At 31.8% G+C, this 14,581-nt stretch overlaps 1 protein-coding gene across 7 annotated transcripts in view; it reads right to left on the bottom strand.

The window, feature by feature from the left end:
* Nucleotides 1–1,882: 1,882 nt before the first annotated feature.
* The window catches only part of LOC119075844 (neural-cadherin), a 280,539-nt gene continuing 267,840 nt past the window's right edge, over nucleotides 1,883–14,581 (bottom strand). For all 7 annotated transcript variants that reach the window (XM_037182391.1, XM_037182393.1, XM_037182394.1 and 4 more), the window contains 2 exons: nucleotides 14,116–14,286; nucleotides 1,883–8,279 (listed from right to left, as the gene is read on the bottom strand). In XM_037182391.1, the coding sequence (XP_037038286.1) occupies nucleotides 8,167–8,279; nucleotides 14,116–14,286 (284 nt within the window). In that variant the 3' untranslated portion in view covers nucleotides 1,883–8,166. The remainder of the gene's footprint in view (nucleotides 8,280–14,115; nucleotides 14,287–14,581) is intronic.

Below are 14,581 nucleotides of genomic sequence, written 5' to 3'. Positions count from 1 at the left end.
TAAATTTTAATTGAACACATACGTCAATTTTTACCGTGGCATTTTATATTATAACGTTTCGAAGATTTTCAGTGAAACGAAAAATAATTAAATCATCAATGAGAGATTTATTAGACCGTTCTATTAGTTCTTCTTCTAAATGCGTTTTTGTGGCCATCAACATACAAAATGTTGTGGGACCTAGTTTTTTATAAAGTTTGTAATTCAGTAGTATGTACATTATTGCTACAATAAAGTATATAAAAGACGAGTGCTTTCTCGAGTGTTGGTAATAAATAAATAAATTAAATTTACCTTAAAGGCCAGCGATGTAAGACCAACAACTCTAAGACCAGTAATACTGTCAGTTTAACTAAATTTTCGATCATGTCACATTGATATCTAGAAGGTCCCAATTTCGTATCTAGGGTGTTATCCTAGATGTCATTTGGTATAAGAGAAATCATAGAAACGGCGATACAAAACTAAGACTTTTAACGCGGGCAAAGTAGTATTGATACTATGGTCGCTGTACATTTTTCAGCTGTACTGTTGTGGACCACAACTTGTGGTATATAATAGCTTGTGACAAAACGACTGTTATGATTTTATGCTCAGTGGAAAATATTGAACATTGTTTTCTCTTTTAAAGACTTAAGCTTTGCATGAGAACCATTCAAGATGACAACGATATTATTATGACACTGACACCATTATATATTAAGAATGCTTTCAACCGAAGCCGACATGAGGGTAATCGTAAGCATTTGAGTGACAAAGTTTTTTTTTCAAAAGAAACAATCCTGAGCCGGTTTTTTTAAGATTTCCTTGGAATTTCAGAGGATTAAAGAGTTTGAAGGACTTTCGAGGATTTCTTCGACATTTCTAGGAGCAATTTTCGCCCTTCAACCAACTCTGTATTATGCATACCTGAAACAACTTCAGACCTTTATACAAATAACAGCTTGATTGCAATGGCTTACCTCAGGACCGTAGCTACTAACGGGAAATTTTGTCGTTGATTTCCACCGTGAGAATCGCAGAAACCGGGTTTTCTTTGATTTGAGCATATAAAAATACTTTTGCCTTTATGATCATCCTAATGCCCTGAATACCAGCTAGCTACGGTCCTGCCTATCAGTTGATCACCTCACATAACAGCAAAAATGTTATCCAATTCGAGTAGATATTTTGGAGGATGGGAAGCCAAGCACAAGGCCAAATTTTTTATGTTAAGTTAAACTGTTTAGTTGACTATATTGAGTTCACGTTCACGACGCAGTCTTAATCTATTTTTAAAAAAATGCAAAACTGTTTCCATTTAACATTTTCACTTTATTATTCTTAATTTTTAAATAAAAAAAGTAAATTATACAATTTCTGACGGTTAATTTTATCGTTTCTGCTTACAAAGAAAATTAAATGCAAAATCTTTTTCTTCTTCATTTAATTGTAAAACTATTTTAATCAATCACAGTTTTTAACTTAAAAATCGGCTGTTTCTTTCTATCTTTTTTTTTTGTTCATACTTGCACTCCGCTCACTCTTTTCAAAAATCGTGTACAAAAAAATTTATTTTATTTTTTATTCTCGAAAAAATGACATTTTAGATTATTAGAGAGTGTGTTTTTGTGTGTGTTTTCTTATCATACCAAAACCAAATATTTTCTCGTTCATTTCTTCATCATTTTTCTGTTACGTTTTGTTTCATTTTATACCTAAAAATGGATGACACTTTTCTTTTCATTCAACCTAAAGCTAATATCATTTATTTGATGGGACATGATTTATTTTGATTGAAATGATTTATTGATAATGGGATAATGGAGGAAGAGAAGCGAACACGGAGACAGAGATAAAAAAGAGGAAATTATTGAAATAAAGTTTCGTTTCGTTATTTTTTTTCTCGTTTCTCCATGCCGAAATTTTATCAATATAACAGAATGGCATTTCGCCATCAAGATTGATATCCATTCAATTGTTTTAAGATTTTGGGTTCAATATTGGCGTTGAAAGTTTCTCATATTTTTTTTGTCTTTTTTGATAAATTGATTCAGGGTTTTTTTTTCGGCGATACATTTATTTGTAGCACATGTATTAATTTTGATCGGAAACTTTTTCAATAAAAACACGGTCTTAATGGTTGATATTTTCGTATTGCAGAACGGTATATATACATACCACCACCCCTCTTTCATCAAATTATATTAATTATATTGTGTTGTACTTAAGCTCCTCTTATCTGATACATACTCCATTTTCGCTGAGAGGAAAAAATAATTAATTCGAGGTCGCTTGTTGTCTGTCAAACAACTAAATAGATCGTATTTCATAGCCACGATGTAAAAAAAAATATCCTCTTAGCACGCGCTGTATTTTTTCTCACTTATCCAAAACAGCAAAATAATTTATCAATTCGAAGAACCAGCGTTAAAGTGTCTGCTCGCCGGAGGTTGAGTGAAAGAAGAAGAAAAAAAACGGTAAACTCTGCCACTTTATGATAAGCATGACCAAAATGGATGAATATTAATTATAAAGCGAGAAAAAAAAGCCGCTAGAATTCTCTTCATTCCCGTCTTTTTCCCCATGGCAATAGGATAATATCCTCTAACCAGAATAAATATTACATTTCCGCACTCAATCCCCCCGGCTACATTTAATGTTAAAATTAAAGTATATGCGAACACGAACATTCGCTGTATTTTAATTGTGTCCTCGTTTTCGGCATATTCCTCTCAAACCACTAACTAACCAACGAACAGAAAAAAATAGATAAAAAAAAATTAATACTCCAATCTGAAATGTCGAGCAGAGCTACAGCAATATTTTCTTTTTTTTCCTTCTTTTGACTTCCTGCTCCGGCTACGATATAAATCAATCCAATTTGTGTTTTCTCTGTCTGTGGGTATACATTCGTATACAACACACCGCGTTGTCCAATCTGAAAAATGTTTCATAAAGTTGTTCATTTTATGGATTTTCTTCCTCAATAAATTCGTTTTAATTTTTATTGGAGCTCTGGTTTTAAATTCACATTTCGCGTGTATTAGGGCTTTCTTTCTCACTTCTCGCTGTGAGGATCTGATTTCTGTATGAACCCATTGATAAATGTAATTATATATTGGGTTACAGTGACTGTGTCTGGCCGAAAGCTAACTCTGTGCTTTGTTTCCGATCTACCATCGAATGCATAATGTATACGAATACTCTTGTTTATATGTACATATATGTGGTATATATGCTGCAGCATGGAGAAAAAGGTATGATAGCTGAAGTATATTTATGATTTATGAGATGAGATTTCTGGTATATTAAAGGACAATAATGAATGATTTATTGCGATTCTTTGAACTTTAGTTGCTTGGTTAGTAGACTGTTTCGTAATTTTTGTCCCATGAATCCTTACCTGCATTGTTATTGAATTAATTTGGAACTTATGGTCGTTAATGATGTGGTAAGCCGATTTTTTTCCATCGCAGAGTATTTTATGTGAGCAATATTATCAGGAGAGACATAAAAAGGAACATTAACTGGGAACATGTAGATAGAGGGGAACTGAATAGAACACAACTGCATGAGGCATCATAGCGTAAATTTGTGCATATATCAAATAAGAAATGGACATTGAGGTATAGGCGTAAAATAAAATGTGAAACTCAAATAATGCTGATCCGAGTATATGAATTGTTAGAGCGCTTAATTCGTAACAAAGAATGCCTGTCGTGATGTTATTGGGTTCGAATTCTGCTGGTTGACGTCGAGCAGAAGAAGTTTCTATTTCAGTTTTCAGTTCCTAGTTTTCATTTCGTTGAAATTTTTTTGAAAATCCTGAGTTTCCGACAAACTTTCCATAACTGTTCTCTCAGATTCTGCGAAACAGAAAGCGTTCAAAAACTTTACCGTATCGGTGATGAACTGTGCGAAATGATGAGATGTTCATGCGATGAAACATTATGACACAAATTCCGAAAATATAAAAGTTTTGGTATATTTGTTTTTGAGCAGATTTTTAAATGGAAAATGATTTCTAAAAACAAAAAAGGAAACTCAAATACTCGGAAAAGTAAACCGATTTCAATTGAAAAAGAATTTTCTGTTTTCCGCGAAAACAAATGTTCGGAAATGTTTTTTCTTTTTGTTCTGAGAATTTTTTGTGTTTTTTTTTCTTTCATTTTTTTTATTTCCATTTCTTCATTATATTTTATAATAATATTAGAGTATTAAAAACTATTGTTTAAATGATTTTTTTTTTCTTTATTATTATAACAAATACTGTACGAAGGTTTCTCTAGGTTTCTCTTATTGACTAATTAGTTAATTATACAATATACTTTTCTTGTTTTAAAATTCATATATTATAATTATTTCATGTTTTTTTTGTATTCTTTTTTTGAATTTTTTTTTTGAATTTTTTTTTTATTTAAATTATTCAGTGCCTCTATAACATCTTATTGTTAAGTTTGTATCATATAATTAATAATTTTGTCACTCATTCTCTCGCGTATCTATGATAAAATATTCGATTTGTGTATTTGGTATTCGCTTTGGTTGAATATTGAGTGCGCTATTTTGGTTGGTGATGTTTTTCAATGATATTTTATTCTCTATTCTATTACGAAAACGAGGCGAAACAGAGGACAATATTGTGGTGTGGTATGTTATATGTTATATATATTCAGCAGCCACGGAAGAACATTTAATTAAAGCTCTATTTCTAAATAATTTCTCCATTTCTGTCTCGTCTATATTTATTTATTCGATAGAACATATTATTCAGGCTATTCGTTTGTGGATTTTAGTTAAATAACAATTCAACAGCTCCACAGAGTTTAACAGAAAATTATTTATCCAACTAATGTATGAGTGATGCAAGTGTGGTTTATTGAGATGGATTACACTAAAATTGGTTTTGGTATTGTAGGGAAGTACGGAAGTAGAAAACCGAATGGCATTTTGAACAATTGGAAAAGTTTTGAATACTTCAACTCAACACTTTAAACTTTTCGATAAAAAAAAATGATTTTAATCGCAGATGATGCTCTATTGGATTTTTTCGAGATTTTTTCCCTATTTTTTCTTGTTTTCATGAAGGTTATGCCATATGCTCCATACATGTTGATAAAAATGAATGTTTTACGGAATACACATACACCATCAAATGGATGGAAAACTTTTTTTTTTTCAAAAAAGAAACTTTTTCTTTCCAAACCATTAGGTTGATATGCGGAGACTTTGAATAACTTTTTTTTTGATGATACGCAATATCTGAACCGTTGTGGGACCGTTAATTGTACACCGAAACTGTATATGGTGTATTATGGTTCAAATGATTTTCTCCATTTAAATTGGCAAATTATTCGTAACGACGTGCAGTATTTTCATTCGATTTGGTATATAGTTTTAGTCACAGAGAGCAGAGACGGATTAATTAAATTTTGTTAAACGTCTGTGTACGCTGGTCACGGGAGAGTGAATTTTCATCGAAATAGGAGATGCCAATAAAAGATGAAGTGGAAATGGTGGAACGTTTTTAATTGCCAAATAGCTTGCAAATATGTCTGGTTCGATATATTTACAAATTCGGTCACTATTACAAAGTGATGGATCGCACCCAGTCGTAACTAGTTGCTTGTGTGTAAAACTATACAATTCATCTAATTGTTGAACAGAGTCGATTAACTTACGGAATTCAACGAAAACTTCAAACATTTAAATGTGAAAATTTCGTTGAAATCCAGATGAAAGCAACGTTTTGTTTAAATTAAAATAAAAATCCAATCGCTGTTCCATCGATAAAATGATTTGCTTAATGACTTAATAGGTTAATAATTGCACAGTCTGATAAATCTTTGAATTATTGAACAATGATCCAATTATCGATGGAACATGCAGATAAAATGTTCGATGTAATATAGTGGTTCAGTCGTTTCGAAATTTGTAGCAAACATAATTCAATGATTTTAAACGCTTTCTAGGGATTGGACAGTAGTAACAACATTTTTAAATATTTAAATTTTCTAATAGAGCGTGAGATACTTAACCGATGAAAAACTTTAACGGAGAACGGTAATGGCGTGTAATATTTGTCTATTCTATTGAGCTAATTCACCAACCAACACACAAAACTTCACCGTTGTTTAGTTGTTTTTTTTGTTCTTCTTAAAATAATTTTGTTTCCATTTTTAAATAAAATTATTAAATTACTACGACCATTCGCTTTATACGTTCAATCATGGCAACATTCACTTCCAATTTACATTTTTTTTTATCTTAGAATAAGTCTTAGGTAAAGTTTTCATCAATTTAGTTTAATTCTTTTGTTGAAATTATCTGACTATTTGCGGTTACCAAACTGGAAATATTTTAACCAATTCATCGATGAACCGAAAAATCAAACTAAATTTTAATTCACATTTATCACTCCCTTTTCGTGTAATTTTATTCATCAGCAGCACAGGATGTGTACATTGCATGTAACGCTCGGTTTTTTGTTTGTTTGTTTTAATGTTTCCGAAAGGAACGCAACTAAATTTTAATTAGCCAAAATTAACTCGTGCAATTCTGTTCGCAATTACTATTAAAAACAGCACGTGTATGCACATACTACACACAAAATGTTCTTTTTAAACTTCTTCACCCATTGTTTTGCCTACAGATAACATTATGTTTTGGTATTCAACTATGTACAGTTCTATACATAAACTCTACCTAATTTTAGGCAAATTTTATATTTAATTTACTCCTTTTTTTTGCTATACAGCAACTTCTTTCGGGAGATGAAAATGAGATTTTATTTATGCATTTTGTGTTTATTTTAACTTCTTTTTTCTTCTTGTGTGTGTTTCACTCCTTTCTGTATTAAAATCCCCGGAATTTTCATTGTTAATTATTCATATTTTCATATATGTACTATTATAAACCCCTATGTACATTATAAACACCATTCGTAATACTTTTTTTGCCCTTGTAATTTCAATATTTTCTTTTGTTCTAATTAGGAAAATTAAGTTACCTTTCCGTGTTTTCCTTTTAAATTAAATTTATCTTTTGCATTTTTTTTTGTTCTCTCGTTCAACACAAAAGAAAACCATCAAAACCGGGTTAACTGAAACCACCGACAAAAAAAATATTTATTAAGCAATTTTCCTATGAAATTAAAAGTTTTTTTTTTCTTTGACGAAAGTTAAGTCATTTCTTTCGATCAATTTTCTTCTGTTTTTTCTCTCTTATACTTTAATTTTTTTTAATCAATTAGGTGTTTTTATACGAATAATTTAATGAGATTGTTTAATATAAATATTCTCTTAATATTGATGGAACGAAAAACAGTCTTTGGATACATTTACTTTTTTTTGTTAATTGTTTTTATTCCTAAGAATAAAACAATGAATTCTCGCGTTTGTATTTAATTTTTTTTATCGTTTTCTGCAATTCGATTTAAATTACAATTTACGTTTTGATTGTAATTAATTTTGTCATTTAGTTAGCAAAAATTTAATTACAATTTTGATCTAAACTTTCAATTGAACTACGTTTTTGGTTTTTAATTTTAGTTTTCACTTCAGTTTTCAGTTAAGTTTGTTTTTATTTGTTTCATTCCATTTTTAACATTTAGTTAATTATTCGGTTGTAATAAAATGTAAAATAGGTACTGGCAATTGTGTGTACTTTATTTCGATTTTTCCATTTTCTCAGAAAAATTTCAGTAATAAAAAAATTCATAAAAATCAATTGCGTTCATTTTAATAAACTTGACTATATTATGTTATACAAAGGTTTTGTTTGAAAAAAAAATTTGTCATTCAGTAAAAAAATTATTTTTTCTCCATTTTCTTTTTCAATAAAATTGTTCGGTTTATCAACGTAAAATTTATATTACCCAAGAAAATTGTATATAACGTCACTGGGTGCACTATTTAAATTGTTAATTCAGAATTGTTTTTTTTTATTTTGATCTGAGATTTCACAAATTCAATAAAAAAATAATTTTCATAAAATCGTCAATCGTTGATATCAAAATTGCATTTTAATTCATTTTCTTTTTTACTCACTTTTTTTTGTAGTAGACATGCTGAATGTAATTGCTGAGTGTTGCTATTATAGGCTATGATGATTTCTTTGTTTTCTTTTTGTTTATGTTGTAGATTTAATTTAGAGTGCAATATATAGAGTTCGTGATTAATATTCTTATAATTCGTCGACCTCTTGACCTTGTTCTGGTCCGTACATCTTGTCCAGTTTGTCGAAACGAGGACCCCACGCACCGAGGTAGTCGTATTCGTGGTCTTCGTCGTCAGTACCTGCGGGACAGAGAATAATACAATTCAATAAAGGGTGAATAAAGCCAGAAAGTATTTATCAGATTCTACGTTTTTTTAGGGATGGGAGTTTTAATAATATTTTCATTGGGGACCTTCCGGCTCCTACTATTGGCGAAGCGCTTATTTTTTCAATCAGAATCTTTTTTTTTATTTATTTGGATCTTTCATTCAGCATCAAATGGAAGAGAAACATCGCAAAAATTTAATTTTTTAGGACCCCCTGACCCAGGGCCTATTTTTGGTAATTTTTTTGGAAATTTCTACCAAAATTTCCAAAAAATTGCCAAAAATTTCCAAAAACTGAGAAGGTCCAAAAACCACAATTTCGAACAGTTTCGGCAACTTTTGAGCTCAGCCTTGTGTCTTAGCCAAAAAAATTACCAAAAGTAGGTACTGCCCTGACCTCTGTCGTCACCCCATAGCGGTATCTTCGTCACTTTTATCTCAGAAAACAAAATCTGAACCTCGTATTTTCTCGCAAAAATTATTTCTCATTAGCACAGTTAACCATATTTACGCCAATTCACCTGTGTGATCAATCATTTAAAAGAGTGAGAGTTAGGGAGTTCATGCAAAATTTTAAATTTTATATTTGTGAAATTGCTGCTGAAGCTGAATTACTTCGCAATGAAATTCTGAGATATTGTCCCTTTATCAATTGATTTTTGCTTTAAACGATAAATTTTGTAGTGCTGACTCATAGCAATATTCGTTAAGTAGACTAAATGCTTCCAAATATTTATATCGTTGATGGTAGTCTCCTAACTGCCGTAACATAATTATTGTAATACGTAGATTGATTGTTTCCATTGAGTATGCTAAGTATCGTATTTCTGTCCTTCACACAACTCGAAATTGAACCCATTACGCTTTTATTACGCCCCCGACATTTGATACCCTATGTTTCTCTCATCTGCAGAACTTCAATAATGGTTCAAGGAATCAAATAACCATAAACAAATTAGGGACTGTATGTTCGAAAATGTACGAAACTATGCAATAGAAAATTAATTTTCATAATTATGGTACAAAACCGCACCGCATCGACTAAATAATTGTTTTGAGACTGTGTATCGTATACGAGGCAACATACATTTGCATATTTTAAATAAAGTTCAAACCAGTCCACCCCTAACATCCAAAACAGGTTAATGGGGTTCAATTCCAATTCCTTTTGAAAATTAAAACAAAAACGACTAACGTTCAGTACATTAGAGAGATAAATTTTCGCATATTGAACTTAAACTGGACATGGTAAAATAAGAGCTGCCATGCCAGACATCGAATTCGTTTGAAAATTCAGTCATTTGTCTTTCAAAATTCAATTGCATGACTACTGTTCTACAGGACACGTGATGGCACATGTTGTTTCTACGGATGTACGATGTGTTTCAATTTTACACATCAAAGTAACTGGTTATACGAGTCAGATGAACAAAATTATATATAACCGAACTAAAGGAATTTCTATTAGATTCTCTGGCATTATAAACCATTGACTAGGTATATTTACACTAGGTAGTAGGTACACAACATACCTCACAGACACGTCTATTGATCTTCCACATCCATCATCTCAAATTAGTCGAACACTCACATAGCATTCGCAAAAGAAAAATAATGAAAAAAGAAGAAAAATTGTAGAGAAGCTGAAACCGAATAGTTTTTTATGCACATACAAACGTCCACATACGAATGTTACTGCTTAATATGGCAAGGCATAATTATCAAAGGGTTTGGGATTTACATGTTTTTAATGTCACAAAGTGAATGCAAATTCTCGCACTGAATTGCACTTTTACGAATTGATGATTTCTATCTGTCAGCGTCAAAATAAATATCTGATAAGATTAGAAGGTATGCTTTGAAGTTGGATGGTGCTCGCACATAATATACACAGACAACATGCAACATTAAAGTAATGTATTGAAAGGTTGTCTATCAGCTGAATCAATAATTCATTTTGTATGTGTTCTGGATTCACGTAAGGATATTATAAAAATATATGCATCGTTCGTTACGGTAATTTAAACGCATTACACTTGAACATTTCATTTTATTTGCATTATCAGAATATGTGATTTACGGTTGGAGTTCAGTTTGCTGTCTATCTATAATACAGTTTGTATGTATACCACATTTAGTGTTATGCAAATAAAATTTAGCAAACGCTCAAGTGATGATCCAGACTTAGTCGAGTTTTTTTTTTGCTCGTTTTAACATTATTCTACCATCTTCTTTTGAAAAGGGATTGTATACAAGGGTTCGCAATGGATGGACCTGCATACCATTTTTGTATAATTAAATTTTGGAAACGGGGGGCAAGCGTTTATAGCACAGACATTTTACATTCTCACGTTATAATTAATTTAATTGCCAACAAAAATGTTTATTCGAAAAATTAATCTTAGAATCTATTTGCAAGTTTTAGCCGGCTAATTTCCACTTCGCTTATGTTTACTTGATGCAGACGCAGACACAAACCAAACATCAAACATCCCACAGTATTCCATGAATGTACAAAATTATGTTCGTGGGAATTAATCACGAAACTTCATTAAATTTCAATTTTTTGAACAATCCGTTGGGAGTACTTTCGCTTTACACAGTCGTAACATTTTAAGTACCATACACGTAATGCTCTTTCGTTGAAACATTGACGCACATTCTTAACATATTTCATGGTATAGTACACACTGGGGGACGATCAGAATTAAAAATTGGGTGACTGGTTACACTTTTATTGCGATATAAAGACAAGTAGTCAGTCAACCAGCACAATCATTTCTGATACATTACCTTCAAGGCTTATTTAACGTTCGTACGAGAAACATTTACGAAGTAATTGGCATTGGTAAATCATATCGGAATTCGATTTTGGAATGTTCAAGTTGAAGTTCCAATAATGTATTCTTATATAACCATAGTTGTGGAAACTACTGGCTGGACAAAACAAAAACGAATATTGACAACTAGAAAATCGGATAGAGAATTGTAAATTTGAAATTTGGACATTATGCGAGCGGGGTTGGTTATAATATAATGGATAAAGGTATAACTAACAGGTGTGACCTGTAAGTTAGCGAACTGAAAGTGAGTATTACACGTAACGTGCATGACTTAATGGTGGAATTGTTTTTGACAGTCGTTGATTGAGGGAACTTCAAGACACCGTTTTGTTCTTTTTTTCAAGTAATAACCGATGAAATGAAATGCTGCTCTCGAATTTAAGTTTAAACACACCGCAATAAAACACCTGACACTTTCGTCATTTGCTTCATTGAGAGAACGTTTACATTTTATTTAGATCTGAGCATCTGGTGCTGTACAACTTTGCAAAACTTTTTTGGCAAATCCATTGGAACTTATTTTTTAACGAAACGTACGTACATAAAAGAATAATAAAATTCAAATTACAATGTTGGGATGTTGGTCATGCACTATGGCTCTTATTGTTGTACGAATCCACTTACAAATTCTATATCTTTTTTATGGAAAGAAAATTCTGGGTTGTATTACCGATGTTCATCATATTCGCTTTTATCAATCGATTCAGGTTAATCGCACACAAAACGTGCATATTATAGTTCCTATTCCTATAGCACAATATACCCCCTTCGCCAACAAAAGAACAATATTTACGACTATAGAGAGCCAACATTCCCAGCATCAAAAAGTTCCTTTCATGTCATTCGAGTTATGCATGCCGGAAAACAAGGAACGTTGAGCTTTTCGTTTAATACGTTGTCATTTTAATGGAATATTGTGGTCGTTCGTTTGGTTTTCATATAATAAAATGAGAGTGAAACCGCCTCTTGTGCTGCTACTGCTGCTGACGGACAGATACTAAAAACAATTTCTATTTTCCGCATTAGGATTTAGTTTCATGTGCACACAATAGGATTTACGTTCGTTTCGACCAGAGTATAAGAAAAAGTCTCTTCGAAGCATCAATTAAATAGATTTACTTTTTGGGGAAAAGTGTTTTGTCCTTCTTTTCAATTATCCGAAGGTAAAAGTTTTGATGAAACTTGTAGATTGTTCACAACAAACTGTCATTGTTCGTTGGCAGGTTGTAGAACATTCTTTATCCGAGGCAAACCTAAGAAACAAAAGGGTATGTTGTAGACATTAATATTCGTTGTGGGCTATACACGTGGGTTTAACCGTACGGATGAAATAAAATTATTTCCGTAAAATGGTTTGGCCTGGAGACAAAAATATTTTGCATGTTTGAAATTGTGGGTGGATTTAATAGGGCGACAATAATTTAGAAAAAAATAGGCCCAAGGATGAAGCGCTTCAATGGAAAGCTCGTTAGATAATATGCTTGAGAAGACTATTTTTCTTGTAGTCATGACCATTTCAGTTGTATTTTGGTATGTTGTACTGTAAATCTTTGGTCGGGTGATTAATTCTTCCCTAAAAGATTTTCGAAATCATTTTTAACAATCGTGTTTCTTTCAACTGTTCTACTTTTTCCTGTTTTATTACAATCCTCTTCACAGCTTATTCTCCGTGTTCGGAATGTTCATTGAGCATTGTTCAACGATTTTTGATTTGTCAAAATTATGAATCCATTGTCGCAATGTTCTGTTTCCAAAAACGTTTCGTCTAAACCGAGCTAAACTTTATAATTTATAGACTATTTTAGGGCGAGTGTTTGAAGTAACGTACTCGTATCTTTCCGTTTAAAAACTCCGTAATAATAACTACTTAACGCGTTTAACGCAATCAATCAACCGAAGCTATTAAATCATCTGCAAAATTTGTATTTCAGTCTTGCTAAATTTATTTATCCTGAACTCTTGGGAATTATTGTGCAGGATTATTTACGATGGTAATTTATAAACTTCTCTACGCTTGATGTTTTGAAGATGGCCTAAACATTCTATTTTAAAAACAGTTTGTCCCTAAACACCAAGAAAAAAATTCGTTCAAATTGCTGTGTCAGTGTAGTCTGGCGTCAAATGAAATTCGATTCTTTTGTTGTTGAAACAATATTATGATGAACAAAAAAGTTGTTTTTTTCTCTCAATTTATGTGTAGCCAAACTCAGTTACACACACGATTGGGAAAATTCATTCTACATCTAGCGCAATACAACTCACCACTGAAAGTGTTTTCATATTGTGAAACATAGTTCGGTTTGGGATGTGCAAAATGAAATGATGAAAAATGCGATTTTACACCTGACTCATTCATATATAATAGTCGATTCCCCAATATCGGTTTGGGGGAAAGAGGATGAAAGTAGAAATTGCTTTGTCTTTGCAAGAATAATGGTTGCAATTTTAATACCTTTTTTTTCTGTCTCACAAATTCTTTTGAAATGAATGTCTGTCTAGTTCTGGATTACAATTTTCCCATGACACACACAAAAACCTTAATAGAAAATTTTGTCATTTAGTCAGCGAAAATTTTAATCACCTCCTTCTCGACAGTCAAATGGTAAAATAATTAGAGCGTCACAAAAACTTGTCGCTTTTACTAGCAGACCTTGTTAGCGTATTATGATGTTTTTTTTTCTACTCTCGTGAAGAGACCTTCGTCTCTACTGTGCTGGGTTAGATTAAAAGGATATAAATACCAATGAGAAAAACATGAAAGTTGAGAAAAAGAATTATTAAGAGGCTTTCTGTGTTCGCAAGAGCTTTTTATGGGAATTCAAATTCTGCACGATTAATATGCAAAGGTACGACACACATCGAAGGCATCTATGTAGAATATAGATTTGTGTGTCTTTTTCATTTTTGTTTGTATTATCGATGATGTCATGCCCCTACAATTGAAATATTATCTATTATAAACTTACCTGAAGCAAGCGAACTTAATGACCCGGCTGTGCTGCCTCCACCTTCATAAGCGTAATTTCGTAGGTCATCGAATGGTGGTGCATTCGGATCACTATCGGCACGTTTTTTGTGTTCATCAATGAACATGCCAACATTCGGCTCTTGACCGGGTCCCATTGTCATAACTGGATCTGCAATATTTAATTGAGAAAATGTTGATGATAAAAATTCAATTCGTAGACAAATGGGCTTTTCCGTCTGTTTCATTGTTTAAGTTACATATAAATCGATTAAATAAAGAAAGTTTTATCATGAAATGCCTTGCTTTCCAGACTCTTGATGCCAAGAATTTATTAAAGACAAAAAAAAACGGCTGGAAATAATGAAAGCAAAGTTTTTCATTGTTCTGAATGAGAAAACAACAAAAAAAAAAACCAATACAAAACGAGGCACTGAATTGATAATGGTCTATAAATAATGATCCTG

Source organism: Bradysia coprophila, unplaced genomic scaffold (genome assembly GCF_014529535.1).
Source record: "Bradysia coprophila strain Holo2 unplaced genomic scaffold, BU_Bcop_v1 contig_232, whole genome shotgun sequence".
Lineage (NCBI taxonomy): Eukaryota > Metazoa > Arthropoda > Insecta > Diptera > Sciaridae > Bradysia > Bradysia coprophila.
Note: the sequence above shows the minus strand (reverse complement) of the source record. Positions and strands in the feature narration are given on the sequence as shown.